This window comes from Primulina eburnea, unplaced genomic scaffold, assembly GCF_022965805.1.
Source record: "Primulina eburnea isolate SZY01 unplaced genomic scaffold, ASM2296580v1 ctg811_ERROPOS3073944+, whole genome shotgun sequence".
Classification (NCBI taxonomy): Eukaryota; Viridiplantae; Streptophyta; class Magnoliopsida; order Lamiales; family Gesneriaceae; genus Primulina; species Primulina eburnea.
The window spans coordinates 304,952-329,982 of record NW_027331580.1 but is presented as its reverse complement, the minus strand read 5'-3'; the positions used below and the strand labels follow the sequence as shown (position 1 = coordinate 329,982).

At 36.1% G+C, this 25,031-nt stretch overlaps 3 protein-coding genes across 6 annotated transcripts; all 3 read left to right on the top strand.

Annotated features, from left to right (window-relative positions):
* The first annotated feature begins 9,015 nt into the window (after window positions 1–9,015).
* On the top strand, window positions 9,016–12,727 carry LOC140822400 (uncharacterized). Its single transcript, XM_073183160.1, has 5 exons — window positions 9,016–9,126; window positions 9,517–9,831; window positions 10,543–10,744; window positions 11,617–11,845; window positions 12,322–12,727. Exons 1-5 carry the CDS (start codon window positions 9,034–9,036, stop codon window positions 12,533–12,535), a joined length of 1,053 nt encoding a protein of 350 aa, XP_073039261.1. The 5' UTR covers window positions 9,016–9,033; the 3' UTR covers window positions 12,536–12,727.
* Window positions 12,728–19,742: 7,015 nt separating this feature from the next.
* LOC140822393 (uncharacterized) lies at window positions 19,743–22,663 on the top strand. The gene is made up of 3 exons (XM_073183144.1): window positions 19,743–21,991; window positions 22,070–22,157; window positions 22,240–22,663. The coding sequence occupies exon 1, from the start codon at window positions 20,788–20,790 to the stop codon at window positions 21,895–21,897; it is 1,110 nt and encodes a 369-aa protein (XP_073039245.1). The 5' UTR covers window positions 19,743–20,787; the 3' UTR covers window positions 21,898–21,991; window positions 22,070–22,157; window positions 22,240–22,663.
* A 72-nt stretch (window positions 22,664–22,735) lies between these two features.
* Window positions 22,736–24,301, top strand: LOC140822394 (uncharacterized). 4 transcript variants are annotated; one of them, XM_073183148.1, is made up of 5 exons: window positions 22,736–22,930; window positions 23,085–23,211; window positions 23,315–23,407; window positions 23,674–23,829; window positions 23,913–24,301. In XM_073183148.1, the coding sequence occupies exons 2-5, from the start codon at window positions 23,085–23,087 to the stop codon at window positions 24,152–24,154; spliced, it is 618 nt and encodes a 205-aa protein (XP_073039249.1). In that variant the 5' UTR covers window positions 22,736–22,930; the 3' UTR covers window positions 24,155–24,301. The 4 variants fall into 4 exon arrangements, with proteins under 4 accessions (XP_073039249.1, XP_073039246.1, XP_073039248.1 ...); XM_073183145.1 differs by having other exon boundaries at window positions 23,533–23,829; XM_073183147.1 differs by having other exon boundaries at window positions 22,736–22,983; window positions 23,533–23,829.
* The last annotated feature ends 730 nt before the right edge of the window (window positions 24,302–25,031 follow it).

The window sequence follows — 25,031 nt, the reverse complement described above, 5'->3', positions numbered from 1 at the left end:
CTTTCTAATGAAATACTATTTCATTTTACTTCCAGATGCTTGTCTTGTTCTTTTTATTTTCAGCAACCTTAACCTGAACATTCACAATAAATAAACACGTCATGATAAATCAGTCAAGCCAAGCATATTGCGAAAATGGGAGAACTTAGCCTCGGGTAATGGTTTTGTAAAAATATCAGCCGTCTGTTGATCAGTATGAACATACTCAAGCCGTATATCCTTCTTCATTACATGCTCTCGAATGAAATGGTGTCGAATATCGATATGTTTTGTTCGAGAATGCATGACAGGATTGTATGTTATAGCGATTGCACTGGTGTTGTCGCAAAATATAGTAGATTCAGCCGCTTGAATTCCATAATCCTTTAACTGTTGCTGAATCCATAACATTTGAGTGCAACAACTCCCAGCTGCTAAATATTCTGCTTCAGCGGTTGACGTAGCGATAGACGTTTGCTTCTTGCTTGTCCAAGAAATAAGTCTTTCCCCTAAAAATTGGCATGAACCGCTTGTGCTTTTTCGATCAATTTTGCATCCTGCATAATCTGCATCTGAGTAACCTACAAGGTTAAAGCTTGAATCTTTGGGATACCAAAGACCTACATTTGCGGTTCCTTTCAAATATTTGAGTATACGTTTAGAGGCACTAAAATGAGATTGCATAGGATTGGCTTGAAACCGTGCACATAGGCATACAGCAAACATAATGTCCGGTCGACTTGCGGTTAGATATAGTAGAGACCCAATTAGTCCTCTATACATTTTTGTATCCACCGAAATTCCCCCTTCGTCTTTATCCAATTTAATTGATGAACTCATTGGAGTGCTGGCCGGAGAGCAATTTTCCATCCCGAATTTCTTTAACATATCTCGAGTATATTTGACTTGATTAATGAAGATACCATTTTCAGACTGCTTGACTTGCAGTCCTAAAAAATAGTTTAATTCGCCCATCATACTCATTTCAAATTGTTCCTGCATCATCTTTGAAAATCTTTCACACAGCTTAGTATTAGTTGATCCGAAAATAATATCATCTACAAATATTTGAACAAACAGTAAATGATCATTTTTGGAGAATGTAAATAAGGTTTTATCGATTGTACCAATAGAAAATCCATGATCGAGCAGAAATTTGGTTAGTGTATTATACCATGCTCTTGGGGCTTGTTTCAGTCCATATAAAGCTTTATCTAATTTGTAAACATAATCAGGAAATATGTGATTAACAAAACCGGGTGGTTGTTCTACATAAACTTCCTCATTTAACATACCATTCAGAAAGGCAGATTTAACATCCATTTGATATACTTTGAAGTTTTTAAATGCTGCAAACGCTAGAAATATTCTAATGGCTTTTAATCTAGCAATAGGGGCAAAAGATTCATCAAAGTCTATTCCTTCCTCCTGTCTATATCCTTGAGCTACAAGACGAGCCTTATTTCTTATGATTAAACCACTTTCATTCATTTTGTTTCGATAAACCCATCTAGTTCCAATTATATTGGCATCATTAGGTCAAGATACTAAGTGCCATACTTTGTTTCTTTCAAACTGATTAAGTTCTTCTTGCATGGCCTCTATCCAGTTTGTATCTAGAAGAGCATCATCAATTTTCTTGGGTTCAATTTGAGAAACGAAAGCAGCCTGCAAACATTCACTTATCATTTGATTTCTAGTTCTAAGAGGAGCAGTAGGGTTACCAATAACCAGTTCGAGTGGGTGATCCTTTTTCCACCGGAGACATGGTCCATATTGATCTTCCTCGGTTGGTTGAATGATGTCATTTTCTTGATCTGTTCCCTCTTCTGCCAGTGGTGTATTCTGCGGTTGATAGTTGTTCTCTGGATCATTCGTTTGTTGACAGTTTTCTTGACCAGTTGAATTCTCTTTAGAATTTGTTTCACCTGTTCTTCGTATGTCTATTTCATCATCATCATTGCTAGCTTCAAGGTTAGCAGCTTCAAAATTATTTGACAAATCATGCTTGTTGCTATTGCTATTGTCATGACATATAGATGATTCATCAAAAACAATATGTATGGACTCTTCGACAGTGAGAGATTTTTGATTATATACTCTATATGCTTTACTTACTGCTGAGTAACCCAGAAAGATGCCGTTTTCAGCCTTTACATCAAATGCAGTGAGATGTATTTTGCCATTAATGTGAATAAAACACTTACAGCCAAAGATGCGAAAATACCCCACTTCTGGCACTTTGCCGGTCCATATTTCATATGGAGTCTTTTCATGATTTTTATTAATCATAGATCGATTCTGAGTAAAACAAGCTGTGTTAATGGCTTCAGCCCAAAATCTTTGCGAGATACCGGATTCAGCCGGCATGGTTCTAGCTGCTTCTTTCAGTGTGCGGTTTCTTCTTTCTGCTACTCTATTTTGTTGAGGCGATCTTGCAGCTGATAGCTCGTGTTTAATCCCATGATCTTCAAGATAGGATGCTAGATATTTGTTCAGAAATTCAGTTCCTCTATCACTTCTGATTCTGTTGATGTTTTCCCTTTTCTCATTGTGAAGTCTCTTGAGCAGCTTGATTAAGTGATCAGCAGTTTGATCTTTGGAGCCAAGAAATAGTACCCAGGTAAATCTAGAATAGTCATCAATGACGACCAGAGTGTATTTCTTTCCCCCTAAGCTCATTACCGGGATTGGTCCAAATAGATCCATGTGAAGAAGGTCTAGACATCTAGTTGAGGAGTTTCTTCCTTTACTTTTGAAAGTTGATCGAACCTGTTTTCAAAGCTGACAAGCATTGCATACTTTATCTTTGGCAAAATCAACATTAGGTAATCCAGAAACTAGCTTAAGCTTACTAATGGTAGCAATGGATTTGAAATTTAGATGATTTAGCCTTTTATGCCATAGCAAATTTTTATTTCCATTTAAAGCAACGAAACAGGTAGATGCATTTAAATTTTGATCATTCCATTCTACTCTATAGGTATTTTGACTACGATAACCAGTCAACACTGTATAACCTGCATTAGTTTTAACCATGCATTTTTCTTTATGAAATTCAACCGTGTACCCATTGTCACAAAGTTGACTTATACTGATCAGATTGTAGCATAAGTTTTCTACTAAAAGAACATCTTTGATGATGATTTTGCCATGAGTAATCTTACCCTTACCCATAGCTTTACCTTTGGAGTTGTCACCGAAAGTGATTGTTGGTCCTTTGAGATCTACAATTTCTGATAAAAGATCTTTATTTCCTGTCATATGTCTTGAGCATCCACTGTCTAGGAACCATGATGACTTTTCTATGTTTTTCTTCTTTAGTTCCTGACAATGAAAGATTGGTACCCCTTTTATTTGGGTCCAGGGTTAATTAGACCCTTAGGAACCCACACTTGAATTATCCTTGCGGATTTTTTGTGATGTGTTCCAGGGTAATCATAATCGAAAGCATACTCTGGTGAATGCAGTATATGTTGTTTGGGCCTTTGATTATCATCATTCAATCTATACCTCTTTTGAACTGGTCGGCAATTGTAGTAATTGTTAGGTCTGATTCTTGAGTGATATCTGGTTGACCCTTCGTAACGGGTTGGATTTGGCCTGGGTTTGCGCCAATATTGTTTGGATTTATCACTCTGAACATAACCCAAACCACATCGCCTCCCATTATTCTCAAGATTTATATTTTGAATGCCTTGAACTTTAGGCTCATCATGTTCATATACCGAGCTAGATCTGACAAATTTAATTGATCTTAAACTGTCTTTTTCTAGCAACGGTTGAGTTGAAGCCTCTGAAGTATTACAATCATTTATGCCGTAACCTAGCCCAGTTCTGTCTCCGGCTGGTTTCTGCATTTCATGTATCTTATCAAGAGAAGCAGAGGACTTGTTCCACATGTTGATGGTACTTAATAACCGTTTGTTTTCTGGTAATGTAGCATGGAACAATCTTCGTAAATCATCATTCTCAGCTGCTATCAGACTTAGCTTGACTTTCAAACTTTCAACCTCTTTGTGCTGCGAACAGCTGGAGATGGTTAATTTGTTTTTCAAGTCTTTCTTTTCTGCATCAGCTTCATTGAATTTCATATATAGTCCTTTGAACTCATTTACCATGTCGTTAAGTGCTGTAACAAGATCTTCTCGTGTAAATTCTTCAGAATTAAAATCAAATACCATTTCATCAGTAGCTTCTTGATCTTCCTTGGCCATAAGACATTCAACTCTTTCGTCTTCACTTTCACTCGAAGATTCTTCAGAGGAAGACTTTTCTGACTCTGTGTCAGCCCATTTGCCTTTGTCTTCTTCTGCAACCAAAACTTTCTGATTCTTTTTCTTGATGAATTTCTTGTCGTTTTTGAACCGTCTTCTATTCTCCTGTTTCTTTTCATCCTTCTTTGGCTTATTGCATTCTGCAATAAAATGTCCCTTCTTTCCACAGTTAAAACAACCTTGACCATCCTCAGTATGGTCCTTTTTAAAATAAGGTTTATTCATTTGAGACTGATTTCTGCGCATAAATTTACCAAATTTTTTAACAAATAGAGACATGGCTTCATTGCTTAGTTGCTCAGCCGATTTCTTACTTGTGGACTCTTCGACCGGAAGAGTCACTGTAGCCGCTGCCAGGGCCTTTGTTTGTTGGGTTGTCGACGGCTCTTCTTCGGTTCGTATCCCTAGCTCAAATTCATATGCTTTGATATCAGAAAATAGATCATGTAGTTCCAGTTTGTTTAGATCTTTGGATTCTCGCATGGCTATAGTTTTCACATCCCATTCTCTGGGAAGAGCTCTCATGACTTTTAAAGCAATTTCTCTGTTGGAGTACTCTTTTCCAAGTGAGGTGAGTTCGATGATAATGCTGCTGAATCGCTCATCAAATTCTGCAAGAGTTTCTCCTGGCTTCATCTTTGCATTGTCGAATTTTTGAATAGCCACTGTCAGTTTGTTCTCTTTGATCTGATCATTTCCTTCGCACAGTTGAGTGAGTTTTTCCCATATTTCTTTTGCAGTGGTGCAAGTCTTGATTTTGGCGAACATGTTCTTATCCAGAGTCTTATAGAGAATATCTTTTGCAACGTTGTCTAAGTTTGCTTTCTTCTTATCTTCAGCGGTCCATTCAGATCTGTGCTTCTCTATCATTTGAGGAGCACCTTCAGTTATACCCACAGTTGTGTTTGCTTTCATTATCTTCATTGGTCCATCAGTAATTACAAACCACATATCGTCATCCTGAGCTGCCAGATGTGCCTGCATACGAATTTTCCAATCATCATAATCTTCTTTGGATAACATAGGGATTTTGTTGAAAGATGCCATATTATTCAAGAGATATCAATGTTTGAGAAGAACCCGCTCTGATACCAATTGTTAGGATCGAGAAAGAGTAAAGAGGGGGGGGGGGTGAATGAACTCTTTCGCAATTTCTTCTTTAAAATGTATTTTGAACCGTTTTTAGGCGGTTCGAAAAATTCCTTTCTCAAACGGTCGAAAGAGGTGAACCACTAAGGTGTGCGGAAGACGGTTCACTTTCTTTTGACAGATATTCCTTAAAGATTTGACAGTCTAAACAACGAGGATATGAATAACAGATAGCATTTTTCACAAGACAAGAGACACATTATTTTTATGGATGTTCGGAGATTGAATACTCCTACGTCACCCCTTCTTCCTTTGGTAGGAAGGATTCCACTAAAAGACTTTGACTTTACAATTCGTTTGTAACAGCCCAATCCAAACAGGACTTATTCCATTGCCTGTATTGGAACTCCTAGTGATCACTTTACACTTTTGGATTTAAGAACTCTCAGTTCACCAGATTTCCAAACTTTTAATCAAATAACCGTAGGTTATTGATAGAACAGTAGTTTGTTTTGGTAGCACGAAAAAGATCCTTAAAGATCAAATATGTGACTGTGAAGCTGCGTGCAGAAGAGCGACAATGAAAATGTAAACTGTGAAGGCGCTCAAAGATCTTTGTGAAGGCAAGCTGAAGGACTTCTTTCAATCAGTGTTAGAGTTGTGTAGCTTGCTTGTCGATAGCTTGCATTCCTCCTAGATGATATAGCCGAACGATGTAACGGTCAAAAAGTACAGTTATCGTAAACCTGAGCTTCTGAATCAGATGAGTCACTTTCTCATTTATGAGCAATAAATGCTCGTATTTAAACTTCCTTTTGCTTATCATAATTTTGAAGCTCTTTACTTGAGGTTTACTCCTTTAGGCGACTGTGCATACATCAATAGGTTACGAAGACTGTCTCTGAACGTCCTTTCTGGGAAAGAGATATAAATGCACATCCTCCTTGGAATTGATGTGAGATCGTTGACTTCGAGATTTTGAATGCATTCAATCGGTCAGAGAATGTCGTTTAGCAATAAGTAAGTCTCTTAAATGAAGCGGCTGAAATCTAAAGAATAAGCGGTTGAAAATTAGCGGTTGAGAATTTCCAGCCGCGGTTGATTTCTAATTTGTCATACACCAAAATTCCTGAAATATCATTCTTTAACAAGCACTGTTAAGAGGATCCTTAGATACATTAAGGGTATCTCGAATGCTGCATTTTGTTATGGAGGATCGGATTTTACACTCAGGGGCTATGTCGATTCAAATTATGCAGGTGATCCTGATAAGAGCAAATCTACTGCTGGTTATGTGTTTACATTTGCGAGGGGAGCAGTAAGCTGGGTTTCAAAACTACAGACAATTATGGCGTTATCTACAGTGGAGGCAAAATACATGGCAGCTACTCAAGCTTGCAAGGAGGCAATATGGATTAAAAGGTTATTGGAGGAGATTGAACACAAATATGAGAATGTTCATTTGTTTTGTGACAATCAGAGTGCCTTGCACATAGCAAGGAATCCAGCTTTTCATTCCAGGACGAAACACATTGGAGTACAATTTCACTTTGTACGGGAAGTAGTAGGAGAAGAAAGTGTGGATATGCAGAAGATTCATACAAATGATAACATAGCTGATTTTCTGACCAAGCCAGTGAACACTGATAAGTTTGAGTGGTGTAGATTCTCAAGTGGTCTAGCGAAAAAGTAAGCAACATGGAATGGCAAAACTGAAAGGATGTGTGGAGATGTGTTTGATTCTCAATCAAATCTCCAAGTGGGAGAAATGTCGGCAATTGGGCATTAATTACAGCAGACAAATTTGACAAAAGGAAAAGTCACGTGGGAATAAATGAGAAGCCGCGTGGTTGGCATTCAAACATTCAGACGGAAAAAAAACGCGTATTCACACTGATAGGGGCTCTATAAATAGAGCTCCCCCCTTCATTATGAAATCATCCCTTCTTCGAGTTTTCTCTCATCTTATAAGCATTTGAGTGCTTAGTTCTATAATATTCGTGAGGTGTTTTCTTCTCCTGTATTAAGAGAGAGTGTGTTCTCTTTTGAAAGACGGTGAGTGAGTTGTAAAAACCACGGGCAAGATGAAAAGAATTCCACTATAATATTTGTGAGATATTTTCTTCTCCTGTATTAAGAGAGAGTGTGTTCTCTTTGGAAACACAGTAAGTGAGTTGTACACCACAAAATATTATAGTGGAATTCTTTTCATCTTGCCCGTGGTTTTTACCCTAATAATTTCTAGAGGTTTTCCACGTAAATCTCGGTGTCCCATTTATTCTTTATTTTCGGGTTTTATTATTTCAAATTTCGTATGTGAGACCAACAAATAACCAACCTAAACTTGTCATATATTATTATTATTATTATTAGATGAGTTATTTAGATTTAATGTTCAATAAATCCAATTTGGACTCGAGATAACATATCCGGAGTCCAAAAATTTTCCGACAATGAGTTTCTTCCCATTGTCATTTTTCCGTCATGGTTTCAAGTCGGTAACTGCAAAAGTTTTTGGATTTCCCACCAAGTAATGAAATGGCGGTTAGAACGACATGATGAAGACGTCATTTCAAATGCATAATAAAATCTGTTTTCAAACTGTTTGGTTGGTAAAAGATTTATCATATATTGAACTGCCAGTAGGTTATCTAGAAGATGTAGTAAGGCCATCTTCAATCACAAAATCTATTTTGGTATAAATTAGGTTATCTCCAACAACAAAATCTATTTTGGTATAAATTTTACACTAAAATAGTACGATTTCTGTATCAAATACAACATCTATCTCCAACTCATTTACTTCAAATCTTACATAAAAAAGAATATTCTCTAAATATTTCTTTTATTATATTATTTATAAATCATTAAATCAAATTATTCTTTAATTATTAATAATTAACATAAATAAATATTTAAAAATCAATAATTTTAATTTTTAAGTTTAGTATCTCATTATTAAAATAATAAAATAAATATATTTAAAAATAAATAATAAAATTAATACATATTTATAATAATCAAACAAAAAAATAAAAAAAAAATACATGTACGCCAATTTGGCGCTGAGATGGAAGCTGCGCTATTTTGGCCAATATGGCGCATTCTCCATTGGAGCCCAACTTTGCACGAAAATGATGTTTTAACACCATTTTGGTACAAAGATTGGAGATGGCCTAATAAATCGTGGAACAATCATGAGTGCACAAAGGCTTTTAGTTAGGGAGGGATTTCTTAATGAGTATTTAAAAAAAAGAATTCATAACATAATTTTTTTTATTTTGAAGTAATAATTTTTTTTTGAAGAAGAAGATTTCGAAGAAACAAATTTTGATATTCTTTAAATTTGAGCTTGAGTGTGAATGTTTAGCCCGAATAAAATATATAAATTAGGGGAGACCGGGCTTGTAGCCCAATGGTCTCACCCGCGGGATTAGCTGGCCTCCTTCCTCGGGTTCGATCCCCTCCCCTGCGTGAGTTGTAATAAAAAAAAATATATATATATATATATAAATTAGGCTGGACTCAACTTGAATAAAATAACGTTATCGAAATATTTTATTGTTTGGTCGACTTTATATTCACGATTTTGGGCTTAAAGCCCAGCGGGCCTAGTATTTCTTTTGTATGTAATAATTGGTATATATCCATATAAAATGAAAAGGAAAATTACTCACGAGAGGTAAAAATGAAGAAATCAGGCGGAGGCGGTGGAGGTGCCGGAGATAAAAAGCGAGCTCGGCGTTCTTACGGAGACTCCGCCACCGACACTCCTCCTAGGGTTTGTTAATTTTTAAATGTGTACGGATTTACGATCATGCATTCTTCTAGTATAAATAACGTTTCGTATCTGTTTATGTTACGGTAATGTTTCGTGGAATTTTGGCGTTTTGTGATGCTCTTAGATTTATTTGAAAGATCGGATTTCAGTGAGAAAATTAAACATAAATATGTTTATATGTAACTGTGGAATTTTGATTGTTCAATGGGAGATTTGAAATCGACGGTTATTTATGGGATTTTGAAGATTTATGTGAAAAGGTGGTGGGTTTGAATGTAATTTACTAGATTATTGATTTTACTAGCACAGCTGATTTTGCATTTGTATGTGTAGACACCACTTTGTGTTACATTTCTGAGAAATGAAATTTATTTTTATCTCAAATTTCAGAACCAAGCTGCAAAAAAGGATGTGTTTCAGATTTTTGCTGAGAAAGTGCGAAATCATAAGGATCTGGGATCTAGGTGGGCCGTTTTACAAGAGTCCCGAGTTGAATACTTCAGAGGAAAAGATTTTGTTAGCTTTTTGAGAAATCATTCCGAACTCAAAGATGTACTTGAATCAGATAAGGATTTAGAGATTGAAGATATTGCCAATATTCTTCTGAGTAAGAATCTTATTGTGAGGTGTGACCGTGTTGTAAAAATTGTTCGGCCTGGGAGAAGAAAACTATCAACTTGGCCAGCCCATTTGGAGATATTTGGTGTAAGTTCAGTTTATAGTTTTCCTTAAAAAATAATAATGATAATAATGGTGATGATAAAGGAGAAACTCTTTATTTTGTGAGATTATTCATTTTAGCTTAGGTTATCATTTCCTAATTTTCCTTAGCTCTTTTTGTGGATCGAAAAGCTTTCGTTTATTCGATAATCAAGATTAAAATGAATATACTTCATGGTATTTATGGTTTTGTGGGTGAAATCATCTTAGCATGTGCACAGCAATTATAGAGATGTAAAAACTTGTGGCACCGTTGCAACATATTGACAAAGATTACCATCTTTTAGTTAAATTGGTGATTGATGTATAGGTGAGGGATGGAGTTACTTGATAATCTAACAAAATCTCGTTCTCTATTTGTCATTTCTGGAATTTTAGTCCAGAAATTTTTTATCATGTTCTTGGTTCTGTTGTTGAAAAAAGGGGGATTCCTAGTGCCAGAAGGTGGTTTAAATGAGGTGCCAAGATTTTCTAGTAAAATTTGAAAGAACTTTTCTTAATTTTTTCGCATGATGTGAATGAATGAGCCAGATGTTTTCCTTTTATGGTCCAAGTGTTGCCTTGCCTCCTTGTTTTCCCCCTTATCTTTGCCCATTTTGTTCGCTTTAATGATTCACTTGGTCCATGTGTTGAGAATTTTTTATTAATATTTGAATGGATTTCTGATTTTCCATCTTTTATCAATACATCTTGCAGGATCAAGTGTTTTCCAATAATGATGCTTTTTTTGCATGGACTTTTGTTAATCGAAGGCCGTTGTGGCAGACACTCCTCTCATTTTCCTGGCCTGTTTTGACTCTAGCCATCTGCTTGTTTCCTGTGTATCCCCACCAAGTTAAACTGCTCATTCTCTACTTGTGTGCTGGAATACTGCTGCTTATATGTTGCCTGCTTTTAGGTATGTTCATTGCTTCTGGTGTTTTCCTATTTTAATTGATTTTTTCTTGCATTTTTTATTTTCTTTTACTCGGTAAACTGTAACAAGGAGTAATTATACTTGTTGGGTTGCAGTTTTCGAAATATTTGAATTTTGTTCCATGAGATGTAAAAGGTAAAAACTGAAAGTTATCATATGTGAAAAAACAGTGTCAATTGAGACTAGATTTCTGAATATCCTGACTTAAGACATGGTACACGAGTTTCTGTTGCCGAAAAATCTTTCCAAGGAGGAGATTATGGTGCTCAGAATCGAGAGCTTATAATAGCGGTGTACTTTTGTTAAATTTTGTTGCTGTGTCCTAATTAGAGTCTATTCTGGCTATTAAGCTGGCTTTATGGTAAATTCTGTCTTTTTTCCTCCGCTGCTTTGGGTCGTGTGGATTAGTTCTTAGTCGTACTTAGAGTGGTTACTAGACACTAGTGCACAGATCACTGGGCACGAGAAGGTTACCGCGAGCAAGTCAGTTTGGGGATTGAAGGCATCTATTATTGGTATTATTTTGTTGCTGTCTGCCGCCAATTCATACACCAACTTTGTTTTAGCAAAATATTTTTTTTAAGGTCTTTTTTCAGGGACATTGTTGACATTGACACACTATCGCATCCGTTTATTTTAATGCTAGTACTGTAAAACTCCGGGGAATTATTTGTTGATTGTAATGTGGAATTTCCTCTAGCAAATCTATGTCATTGGCGTAGCGCAAATCACTGACCTATACTACTATTTTTTATCTTATAACCAGTACGCTTCATTTATGTATGTTGCAAGTTTGAGAGCAACTGCTAGTTGGTTAACTGTAATGAGACTTTTAAGGTTTCTCTTTAATGCAGTGAGATCCGTAATCTTTGGAGCTCTATGGATTATTCTTGGAAGGCATGTTTGGTTCTTCCCTAACATTCTTGCAGAGGAAGCAACGCTCAAGGAATTGTTCCAGTTTTGGCCCAAGAAAGATGAGGGCGAGCGTCCAAAGTGGACAGCGAGGTTATTTTATGCAGTAATGGCTGTGCTGGTCATTCTACTATTGAGGCACCATGCACCAGATGAAGCTGCTAGAGCGAGGTATGTGTATTCCTCGACCCTCGTGATCATAACCAACCAGCATTTGAATAATATAATGGATTAAGTTTAGGATGATATAAAGTTCTTAGTCACGTATAAATTCATGAGACATAAAATTTGAATTCTCTTTGTTGATGCATAGAGTACGGAAGAAACATTAGTTTCACAAGAATATTTATTGTTGGACCTGTGGCGTTAACCTGCTAATAGTGGATTACAGTCTTCATTTCTGAATTTATCATCTGCTCTACCGTATGTTAAGCATTTTGGGCTGTGGCTTGATTGTTGTTAAAGGTCCGGAAGGATGCTGAAACTAGAATCGGTAGAGTTATTAAGTTGAACAATTGTTTTCCTCCGTTGCCATCATCGTGTGTAGAACCTACTTGACTGGACCAAGGCGTGCATATATGTGCCTTGTGCAAAGCTATCTGCACTTGACAAATTCAACGGGCTGAACTTGTGTTTCATTTCTGCAGGTACCAGAAACGTGTTTCCAACATAATAGACGATGTTCTTGAGTGGTCCCCTAGCCTTGCGCTCTCGGGTATGATGGAGAAGCAAACCTTGTTTAACGTGACTAATTCCAAGAACGATACCGATGATAGTACTGCAGAAACTGATCTAGCCGAAAATAGAGAGGAAGAAACACAAGTAGAAAATGAGGGGGAAAGAAAAGATGAAACATATTGAATCCTACATGGTACAAGGATATGTAACAAAACATAGGTCATGAAAATTCATTCACAAAATTACATCTTTATCTGTGTGTGCTTTTTTGAGATGATGCTTTCTTATTTTTACTGTAAACCTTGTGTATGCTTTGTAAACTGTAGTTTCAAAATCAATGTGAAGTGCTACGCTGGAAAAGTATTATGATCTCTATCTATTTCTTGTCCAGACAACGCGAGTGGGTTGAGGTCAGGTTGAAGCAAAGGGTATCACAAAAAAATTCTTAACTCGAACTAGAATCAATTAGATCAACACTTTTTGATTTTTCACTATACGATATTAATATATTATCTTTTTGTTTCTAAAAAATAATTAAATAAAAAATTTTAAACAAAAGAAACCCAACCTCAGTATTTTCTAAAACAAATATAATTATTAGAACAAATAACTTTAAAATAAAATAAAAAGACAAACTACTGAAAGTTTTAAATAAAAAACGGGCTGGGTGAGTTTGGACTGAGGATGATCTGTTTCTTAATTCATCAACCACAACTCAACCCCTACCCAAAAAAATTTCGGGCCAGATTTCAAGTCCGAATCGATCTGACCTGTACCCAAAAATCACCAACTCTTTCAGATCGACTCATATGGGATGGACGAATCGGGTTAATTTTGACACCCTCTATGCGCACACATAGTAAGTTATTTTATTATTTATTAAATAAGGGATTCTGGTAGAAATTATATTGGATCCCTAAAAAATTGATTCTTGTAGCAATTATATTGGATCCCTTAAAATTTGATTTCCCGAAGTGTCTTCCAGATAACTTGTTTATTCTTACAAAAAAACAAAACATAATAAAATAAAAACTGCAGCACAATAAAATTTGATTTCCTGAAGTGTCTTCCAGATAACTTGTTTATTCTTACAACTGCAGCACAAAGTTTAATATGGTAGATGAGATCCTACCTATGTGGACACTACCACCATGATAGGATGGATGGTCAAGATATTGCAACACATACAATTTAAAAAAAAAAAATGGGTCATATATATATATGAGCAAATCTTGACCATCTATCCTATAATGGGGACAATGCTCACATGAGTAGGATGAAATAAACCGTTTAATATGAATATATTTGGTTTCCCAATATACAATGTTTTGTCATTTGCGTAAATCGCCTCGATAAGAAAATTAACCAATCTCTTTTTGCCAAAACACAAAAATTGAGATGATTTTCTAACATAATATATATATAAGCACACAAAAAACGACCGTCAATGTTAGTTATAGCTCTAGGATATTTTTATATCATATGATGCTTACCGGTAAAATTAGGTGACATACAGGTAATTTTCCGAGCAGAGATGTACTCCTTCTCTATGAATACTGATGACCGGGTAGAATGAACCAGAGCTAGATTATCTGTACACTTGAAAACAAGAAGCGTTAGTGGGACATCAGAATGTTTTTGCCTTGACCACTCTGACACTCAAGTCAATCAAATATTCAAACAAAAAAAAAGAAAGTACTTTTAAGAGAGTATATAGAGTGCTTGTGAGAATTAAAAGAGAACTCCTTTATTTTACCTCTTCTAAGGGCATTTATAGGATACCAGAGTCGGTGAATGCTCCTAGATGCTCGGGTAATGACCACCCACGTCTCGGCTTTAGCATTATCTGAAAACGTGAAGAGGAACATGTCCCGTGATTATCGGTGGACAGAGTCCATGATCAATTGACTTAGTCTTCTTGTGTTGTCTGACTGAGGCCATGGGTCCGGGCTTAAACAAGTTGGTGGTGGTCCACCAAATTTCTCGGCTGATGTATGCTTTGGGGTGGCTTAAACAGGGTACTCTCTTTATACCTGGGATGGCTTCCACCTGATCTCCTCTTGGCTTGCACTCAATCTCCTCTTGGCTTCTTGAGACCAACTCTAGATCGACTCTTCTTTGGTTCTTCTTTCCCCGCTAGACCCGGGTCCAAGGATGACCCATGCCCTTTTCGAGACATCACCAATCCCTCTTAAATAGTAGAGCTAGAGTCTTTCACTCGCTTTCTTGAGTGGTCAGATTTGGACTAGGGGAGAAGAATAATTACATTTCAAATTTTAAGAGGGTTAGGGCTGACAGAAGGGTGACATAAGCCCTAGAAGTTGAAAAGAAAGGTTCCATGTCAAACATCGTTTCACCTACTTAACCTGACTTTTCGTCTTCTTGGGTGACCCAGTTCAATTTCCTATGTGTATTATGTCTGTTCACTTACCCTGAGAACAACAATGCATATTACTCTTTATAAATACCGAGAACCCTCTCCCATTTCTCACTTTTGCAACCACAAGTTTTCTACTCTTCTGCTCTCGGTTCCGTCATACCATGCTTTTCCCAACGAAATCATTTCCACAATTCTAACCACTTTTTCCTCGTCTCCATTTTCGCAAGTTTTCTTTTCATTTCCAGCATGTCTAATTCTACCTCTTCTATTTCTGGTGTCAATGATCACGGTTAATCAGACTTAGAGTCTATCGTGTTGCACTTCGAGTCCACCCCATCCATGTCTCCTATTATCCCTTCAACCGCCACCTCTAAAAAACTAGTTCCCACATTTCCCTCCAAACAATCCAAAAAATCCAAACTTTCTGTTGGATACTTAATTTCGGAGTTTGACAAACTGAGCGTGAAAAGATTGAACAACCGATCAAGAAAACTGAAGGTAACTGAACTAAAGTTTGCCCGAACTGAAGATTAATGAATATATAATCAAAGGCAACTGAACTGATCAAGGCTTAACTGAACAATCAGTTAAGACTGATCAGTTACGCACCGATCAGTTAAGAATATCGGCTAAAGAAGTCAACTGATTTATCAGTTTTACACGTCATCAATTAAAAGGACGTAGCCAACAACCGACAGTTTGTAAAAGAGTAGCAGGAACTCCGCATTTCAGAAAAGTTACAGTGTTTAACTGTCAGAAGAATGTTGAAATGGCATTCAACGGATATAAAGGCTCAAAATGCATTCATTATTACCGTTGGAAGCAAAGCCTATAAATAGTCGAGAAGATCAGCTGAGGAGACGTTAACTAAGCCATCGATCTTTTACGAAGTTATTCATTTTACTGAAACCTCAATATTCTTTCAAAGCTCAGTCTTTTTTTTTTTACAGAAGCTCACATTTATCATACACATCAATAGTTTTCAGGTTATACATCAAGCTCAAGCACAAACACTCACTGTAATTATATTCAATCTTTTAAAGATCAGTTGTGCTTTGAATTTGTATCAGTTGAGTAATAATAAATTTTATTGATACTAAGAGTTTCATTCTTGGCAGTGTTAAGTCCAAACTGAAGTGAGTTTGTACAAATCATTGTATAGATCAAAGTCTTTTAATGAATATCCTATCTTCGAGATAGAAGGGGTGATGTAGGAGTATTTGAAATCTCCGAACATCCACAAATCGCGTGTTCCTTCTTATCATTTTTATTCTCTTTGTCATTCAGTTTATTTCCGCACTTATATCAGTTAACTGATTGACATTGACAACAAGATTCGCGAATTCAGTTTATCACTAAACTGATTCATTCATCGAAGAAGTTGTGAAAATTGTAAGTGTTTATTCAACCCCCTTTCTAAACACTTTATCACACCCAACCGATCATACAAGTAGTATCAGAGCAGTTGAATATTTTTTTTGAATACTTACTATCTATTCATATGTTCAATATATCTTCTTTCAATAAAATCCCAATATTCTCAAGAGACGAGTTTGACGACTGGAAGATTAGAATGCAGGCTCATCTAGCTGCATAAGATAATGACATGTGGTACGTTATCACTGAAGGACCCATGAAAATAATGAAAGCAAATAATGCAGTGACAATAACTGATGGTGCACTCCATCGTATTGAAAAGCCCAAAGAATAATGAACTGCAGAAGATAAGAGGAAAGCCAACCTAGACAATGTGGCTAAAGATATTTTGTATAAAACCTTGGATAAGGCGACATTCAGTAATATCAAGCTCTGCAAGACAGGAAAGAAAATTTGGGAGAAATTAATCCAGTTGTGTGAGGGCAATGAACAGACTAAAGAAAACAAACTTTCTGTTTCTTTTCAGAAGTTTGATAACATCAAAATGAAGACTGGAAATTCTATGAACGAATATGATGAAAGAATCAGCGGCATCATAAACAAACTGATTGCACTTGGAAAAGTGTAATCAAATAAAGAAGTAGCGCTGAAATTGATTCGAGGTCTTATCAAGGAATGAGATGTTAAGACCATGACAATGACAGAATCAAAGGACCTAAATAAGGTCGAACTACATTATTTATTTGCTGAATCGAAAGCCTATGAGTTCGAACTGCAAACAAGAGAAGGAGAGCCTTCCACACCAGCAGTCACAAAAGCTCTTAGTACTCACAAACTGGAACCAACTGGTTCAGTTGAGAAATCTGCTGATCAGCTGAGTAATGATGCAATGTAATTATTTGTAAAGAAATTTGGAAAATTCATGAGACGAAACCAATGTTCTTTCCAACGACATTATCAGCAGAACAATGCAAAGGAAGAACCAAACTCTTGCTTCAACTGTGGAAAGCAAGGACACTTTATTGCTGCCTGTCCAAAACCAAATAAGGACAGTAAACATTCAATTGAAAAGAGGAAGAAATCAGTTGAATACAGAAGAAGGGACATGAATGATAAAAGATCATTCAAGAAGAAACATGAAGTCTTGCTTGCTGAAGAAAGCAAAGCAAAATGGGCAGAGATTGACAGTGAGAAGTCAGAGTCTGAGAACTCGAGCAGCTACAGTGATGATGATGAAGAAGTTAAATGTTTAATGGCGAATGATGGAGAACTGGAGTCAACAAATGAACATGTATTTGACTTCACCTCTACTGATTTTACACGAGAATAACTCATTAACACTTTGCATGAGATGGTAAATGAGTATCCAAAACTTGCTCACTCTTTTGAAAGAACCAAAGCTGAGCAAACAGATCCCATAAACAACAAAACTAAAACTGATGAATCAGTTGAAATGTTGAGTCTAAAAAGGGAGATTGCAAAGCAGAAAGTTGAAATGAGCGAGAGCCAATCTTTGATTCATCAGTTGAAAAACAGAATTTCAAATCAAACCGATTTGATTCAAGCTTGGAATAAATCCTCAGTCACGATGACTGAAATGTAGAGTTTGCAAAAATTAGTTACTGATAAAACTGTTTTAGGCTTCAAATAGCATTGAAGAAATCTGTTGGAACATTTCATGTTCGCAATCTTTGCATGATTTTTATGTTAACAAAACTTGTCATTTTGTTACTAATAATCAACTTAGTGCGCAGAAAGCTGAAACTGAAATTATCAATTTATGAAACCACAACTGAAGCTAGTGGAGATGCCAACTGATTGAATCAACTGATCGCTAAAAACTGAATCAGTCAAACTGATGTGTCAAACAAGCAGTTCAGCTGACTGTCCAGCTGATAGGTAATTCAGCAGGAGAACCTCAGAAGCCTGGCCAGCCGATGATATGTCTAACTGACGAAGAGCCATGATGACCAGTTCAACTGAAGGAGTGAAATCAGTTAAACTGACGAGTCAACTGAAGATCAGTCCAGTTGACCAGTTAAAAGCATCAGTCAGAATCTTTCAGTTGCAGATCAAGACAAGCTTATTCAAATGGATTCCAGCTGTGCGTAAAGATACAAAGCATTTGTCCAGTCAAAGGACAATAATGGACGTTGCATCAGAACATTAAAGACAAGCGTTCCAGAAGGACAGTCGAAAAGTCGAGACAAAAAGTCTAAGGAGCCGATTCAAAATTCACCGGATACATCAATGATCTCTCTGTATGCTCAAGATTCTCTCCTATAAATAAGATGATCAGTGAAGACTCAAGATGCAAGAAAAGAAAGAAAAGTAGTGAGAACAAGAATCACTATAAGTGTGAAAAACAAAAAGGCACACATATTGCTCATCAGCTTTCAAGAAGCATTTTTCCCAGCTGAGGGAACACTCCATAGTTATTTCTGCTTAGCTTAGAAGCATAACTCCCTCAGTGTGTGAGAACATCCTTGTTCATGTAACGTACCGTATTTTGAACTACTTGAAAATTGCGAAAAAATAAAAATTTTCTTAAATACAAATAAAACTTTCAAATTGTGATCATCCATAATCCGTTCTCAAAAATATTTGCCACCAAACGTTCGAAATTTAAAAGCTTGCTAAAGCATTTGTCTAAGCATCATGACAGTAACATAAAAATCAGAATATTCGAACATTGCATAAATTCTTAAAACTTTGGCGGTCATCAGGTTTAGCCTCCCTCTCAGTCCAAGCCAGCTCACTGGTCCCCACCCCTCATCTCCTCAAAGTCTTCCTCACCTGCATCGATCAAGTCTAGTGAGTCTAAAGACTCAACATGTATAAACTGGAAGTAACAAGTAATACGTAATAAAATCACGTGCAACTTTAAAGTAGAACGTACATACTTGAAACTTGAACTTGCGTACATGAGATTGAACATGCATACATACATAGACGTGCCATCACATAAAACTTTTCGTAAACATGCTTACTTCATACATACTTGAGCATACACAACATAATTTTGTGTAGAGGCATGTTTCAAGGCAAGTGACCCATAAATAAATGCACCTGATCAGACTAAACCACAATACTGGGCTGACATAGAAGATCCACTGCCATAAACATGAGATCCTGTTTCATAATTTAACAACTGGATTGGTCCCTGGTCATACTTTACCGCTTTCTAATCATGATCTAAACCCGTTCATAATTTAACGGGGTGGATTGGTCCCTGGTCATACTTTACCGCTTTCCAATCCCATACATAATTTTGGTCACAAGACATTTAGCATACCTCAAAAACATAAAAGTATTTTCTTTGCACGTCGAACAAAACTTACTTGGCGTTGAGAAATTCGTTGGATCTCGCTTGGGGCCACTGCGGTAACATACTAACATGAGTTTAAAAAAATGCTTAAATTGCATAACTTAGACGTAGGTACTTGAGCTCCCCACCGAAGTGAATAAGTAGCTTATGACATTCTAGTTCACTCGGGACTTGACCTCGTTTAATCATCGTATTAACCGTGATCTTGAACCCCAAATCAAATCTTAATGTGAAATTAAAATCATTCCCCAAAAATGAAGGTGCACGGACCCCGTGTACGGGTTCGTGTACCTAACATGGATGGTTTTTATAGAAGTGGATCGGAAATTGGTTCATCAAGTGAGAATACGAATGGAGAGGAACCGAATGATGAAGCAAAGAAATTTTACAGATTGTTAAAGGACTCTGAGCAACCAACTTATCCAGGTTGTGACACCTCAAAATTATCTGTGATTGTCAAGCTACTACACATTAAGAGTATTGGTCGATGGAGTAATGAATCATTTGATATGTTGCTACAACTGTTGAAACAAATACTCCCAATCGGTTCAAATTTGCCAAAATCCTATTATGATTCCAAAAAAATTATTAAAGATCTTGGTCTCTCTTATCAAAAAATAGATGCGTGTATAAATGATTGTATGTTGTATTGGAAGGAAGAAGAAAAGTCTAACATGTGCAAAATATGTGGTGCTTCTAGATGGAAAGAAAATAGTCATACCGAGGAAACCAAAGTTCGAAAAAATGGTAAGAAATTAGCAGTGAAGACCTTGCGGTACTTTCCTTTAAAGCCAAGGCTTCAAAGGTTATTCATGTCTAAAAAGACCGCTTCTTTTATGAGATGGCATCATGAAAAAAGAGTAGATGATGGACTGATGAGACATCCAGCTGATTCTATGGCATGGAAATCGTTCGATGATCTGCATAAAGATTTTTCCATTGAACCTCGAAATGTACGACTTGGTCTTGCTAGTGATGGTTTCCAACCGTTTACTCATTCAAAAAAATCATACAGCATTTGGCCAGTAATACTCATTCCATACAATTTGCCTCCATGGATGTGCATGAAAGAATCTAATTTTATTCTTTCAACTCTCATACCAGGTCCTGAAGGTCCAGGAGATGCTATTGATGTCTATCTTAAACCTTTGATAGAAGAGTTGAAGTAGTTGTGGGAACTAGGCATCGAAACGTTTGATGCTTCAACTCGCCAAAATTTTAAATTGCATGCATCTTTATTGTGGACAATCAATGATTTTCCAGCATATGGGAACCTGTCAGGTTGGAGTACCAAAGGTAAGATGACATGTCCTTGTTGTAACAAAGACACTTGTTCTATGAGGTTAGCTAATGGTAAAAAGCAATGTTATATGGGTCATCGACGTTATCTTCATAGCAACCACAAATGGAGAAAAAAATAAAAGTTTGTTTGATGGAACTAAAGAGGTAAGACCACCGCCACTTTCACTTTCAGGTGCTGATGTGCTTGCTCAAGTGAATGACCTTGAAGGAATAATCTTAACTAAAGATGTTAAAAGAAAGGTGAAAATATCACATGAAAATAGAGGTGATAATTGGAATAAGAAAAGTATATTCTTTGAACTTCCATATTGGAGTTCTCTTTTGTTAAGACACAATCTGGATGTGATGCACATTGAAAAGAACATATGTGAGAATATAGTCAAGACAATTATGAATACGAAGGGGAAGACTAAGGACAATGTCCAAGCTCGTCTTGATTTGGAAGCTATGAAAATTAGACCAGATTTGCATCCAATTCGTAAAGGGGATAAACTTGAGTTGCCCATTGCATCCTACACTTTATCTACAGAGGAGAAGCACTTGTTTTGCTTATTTTTTAAGCAATTAAGAGTTTCAGATGGGTTTTCCTCTAATATTTCTCAAAGTGTTAACATGAAAGAACATAAAATCTCAGGTTTGAAAAGTCATGATTTTCATATCCTTTTACAACATCTACTTCCTCTTGGGATATGTGGCCTCCTCCCTAAAGCAGTGTGTGAACCACTTATTGAGTTGTCTTTGTTCTTTACTAGTTTGGGTGCTAAAACATTGAAGGTATGTGATTTACAAAAGATTGAATCCCAAATTCCGATTACTCTTTGCAAGTTGGAACAAGTTTTTCTCCCTTCGTTTTTTGATGTGATGGTGCATTTGCCTGTTCATTTGGCTAAGGAGGCTATAATTGGTGGACCTGTACCATATCGATGGATGTACCCTATTGAGCGTATGTTGTTTGAGTTAAAACAACTTATTCGAAACATGGCTCGTCCGGAAGGCTCAATAGCAGAGGGCTATATAGCAAAGGAATGTATGACTCTTTGCTCAAGATACTTGAAAGACATTGAGACAAAATTCAGTAGACTAGAGCGAAACTATGACAGTGGCTTTCATAAATTTAAAGGTGAAAATCCATATTTTTGCAATGTGGATGAGCATTAGGAGCTGGTATAAGTCATATTCTCGATGATGATGCATGGGAGAAAGCTCATATATATATTTTAAAGAATTGCGATGAAGTGCAACCTTTCCTCGAGTAAGCTAAAATACCTCTAAACAACCATTTCTCTTTAATTTTTATATATATGCATTTCTCATTAATGTTGTAATGCAGAGAGTACCCCAAAAATGAGAAAAATAATACACCACAACTATCGGATGACAAGTGGAATAGCAATTTTATTTGTTGGTTTAAACAACAAGTAAGTGATTCTATTGTTATAAATTTTCTTGTGTTGAACAAGATTATTTGTTCGAGTTATTTACATTGTAATTTATTTGTAGGTTGACAAAATGAAAATGCAAGACCAACACACTAAATATGATGACCTGCTATTGTTGTGCCGTGGTCCTTCAATGTATGTTACATGCTTCAGTGGTTATGTTGTCAATGGATATAGGTTTCGGATCGAAGCTCGTGACAAAGGATGTAGAACACAAAATTCTGGGGTGTGTGTAATCAGTAATATAGGTAGTGAAAAGAATTATGTTGACTATTATGGAGTGTTGACAGAGATTCTTGAACTGCAGTATCTTGACGGAAAACGAGTTGTTTTATTTCGATGTAGATGGTTCGATGTGCATGATAATGAGAAAGGAGCCAAAGTAGATGAATATGGATTCACTAGCATTAATTGCCAGCGTATTTTGAAAACAAACGAACCCTTTATTCTGGCCAATCAAGATTCACAAGTGTTTTATGTCATAGATAACATCAATAAAGGTTGGAATGTTGTTGTTAAGACACAACCTCGGGATCAATATGAGATGCCGCAACCAATAGAGAACGAGATCAGTAATGAAGATGATTTCGGTGAAGCATATCAACATACTGAATCTTTCAATTTTGATTGTGGTGGCCAAACTTCCTTTGATGTAGAAAGTCAAAAAATTTGGAGAAGAACAGATTTGGAGCCGCTAGTAGCTGACTTACCAACAAACAAAAGAAAGAGAAAGCGAATTCCAATTTGAAGAAGTATTTCCAACTTATAATGTTTCTTAGTTGTTCTTTTATGTTATTCTCTTTTGGTAAAATGTCTGTTCTTTTATGTGTTAGTTGTTTATTCATTCTGGTTCATTTTCATGTTTTTACTGTTTGTACTAATTTGTTACAATGCTTATATTAACAGATGAAACCAATGCTTGCAAAAAGTAGTGTAGGAAACATCCGAAAGCCTGTAAAATTTTTAGCACCTGGTAAGTTGGCCAAGGAGCGTGGATATGGTCATAAAACGAGGCCCGTTGGAGATTCTACTGGTAATTATTTTCTAAATTGATAGCGTAGGTTTATTTTTTTTTAGAATTTGAATGCTTGATATAATTATTTCATACTTCTATTATCTGATTTGTGGTTTTCCAGGAAGTGCATCTGCCCACAAGAGCATAGGGGGAATTCAAAGGCTACAGGTTGAAGAGCAAGAAGCTCAATACATCGGCAATCAACGAAGAATTGGTAAACCTATAAACTTTATGTAGAAATTGTAATTTATAAATGTCGCAATTTTTTAGGTTGCTCCCTCTATTTTTAAGTGAAAATATATTGATATAATTGTAAAAAGTTTTTTTTCCTTCCAAAAGGTGGAATATCAGCCCATACTCTTATTGTGCATTTTGGGGAAGAAGAATGGAAAGAAAGAGATTTTACAGATGATAGTTCTTTCTTAGAAATCTTGAACATATGTAAAAAGTTCATTGACATATATTCTGTTGGTTTCAAAGTCACAGATGGGGATGGTAAGCCTTTGAGAAATGATAAAGATTTATTGGCTATGTTGAACGAACATGAATACGTGGACAACATAGAAATTTATGTTGATGTGGATGAAACTGCCCAACCATTGCTCTTCGAACTGCCTGAAGACAATCAAACATCTGGTAGCATTAATAAAGAGTTATTTATTTTGAGTTTTTTTATTATTTCTCTTTATCATTGATTTATTTTCTTTAAATTTGTACAGATTATATCCCAATCCCAAGAGTTCCGAAAGTGAGAGATACTAAAATATTGGGTGATTATAAGACAAATGAGAAAGTCATAGTACATGGGGATGTGGTAAATGGAAGTGAACAAGCTAATACAGTTCAATGGTTCATAACACTTTCGAAGAACTTTGATATCGAGACTGGCTTGCAATCTATCAGTGAATGTACGATCAACAAGGCAAGTTCTTTGGCTAAAATCATATTAAATGCTCCATGAACCGTAATTTATTATTGTAATTATATGATTTCTATAGGATTTTCGAATACCAATCGAGGCTGTTGGTCATTATCTTGTTGCTAAATTTACTCCTATGACCGAAGATGGTGAAAGTGGTGAATCGAGCTATGCTGTTACAGAAAAATATGTTGATGGTAAGTATAATATATTTGAAATGTAATGTATTATGCATTTTCTATTGATTTCAAATGAAATTTTGATATGTACAACTGATATTTGTTTCATGCTTTTACATTGATTATATAAATGCATGTATCGTTGATTTATACTGGGATGTATATCTCACCGGAGTTATTCGGCTGTTGTCGTGTTTGTATGTGTGCATGGCAACAGGTGGGACGGGATCAGGGTCGAGGAGATGAAGACAGATCGTGATTAGACTGGAGACTACGGACTTTGATTAGAGATAGGGTTTGGACACTTGACATCTAGTTGTTGAACCTTAGTTTGAATGATTGTATATAGTACAAGACTTGTACATTGCTTTCGATGTATATAATCGAATGAATTTCATTACGTTCCACATTTGACTTTTGTATTAAAAAAAATTAGACCATGTTTATTATAATGAATTAAATAGTCCCAATGATGATTAAGAATATGATTAGCGTCCGGGTCCCCACATAAATAATACGGATATCAAAGGAATTCTAAATCTTGAATCCTTACCGTACAATGTTCATTCTTCGGCCATTTCAAGTCCGAATCTTACCATCTTCTGGAAACAGTCTACGGTAGATCTGCAATTGGTTAGCATATCACTATCAATCATGCAGTTAGAATCAGAAAATACAAGTACAACACAGGCCAACTCAATCTCATTCTCATCTTACTGCAATATACGATGTTTCACAGA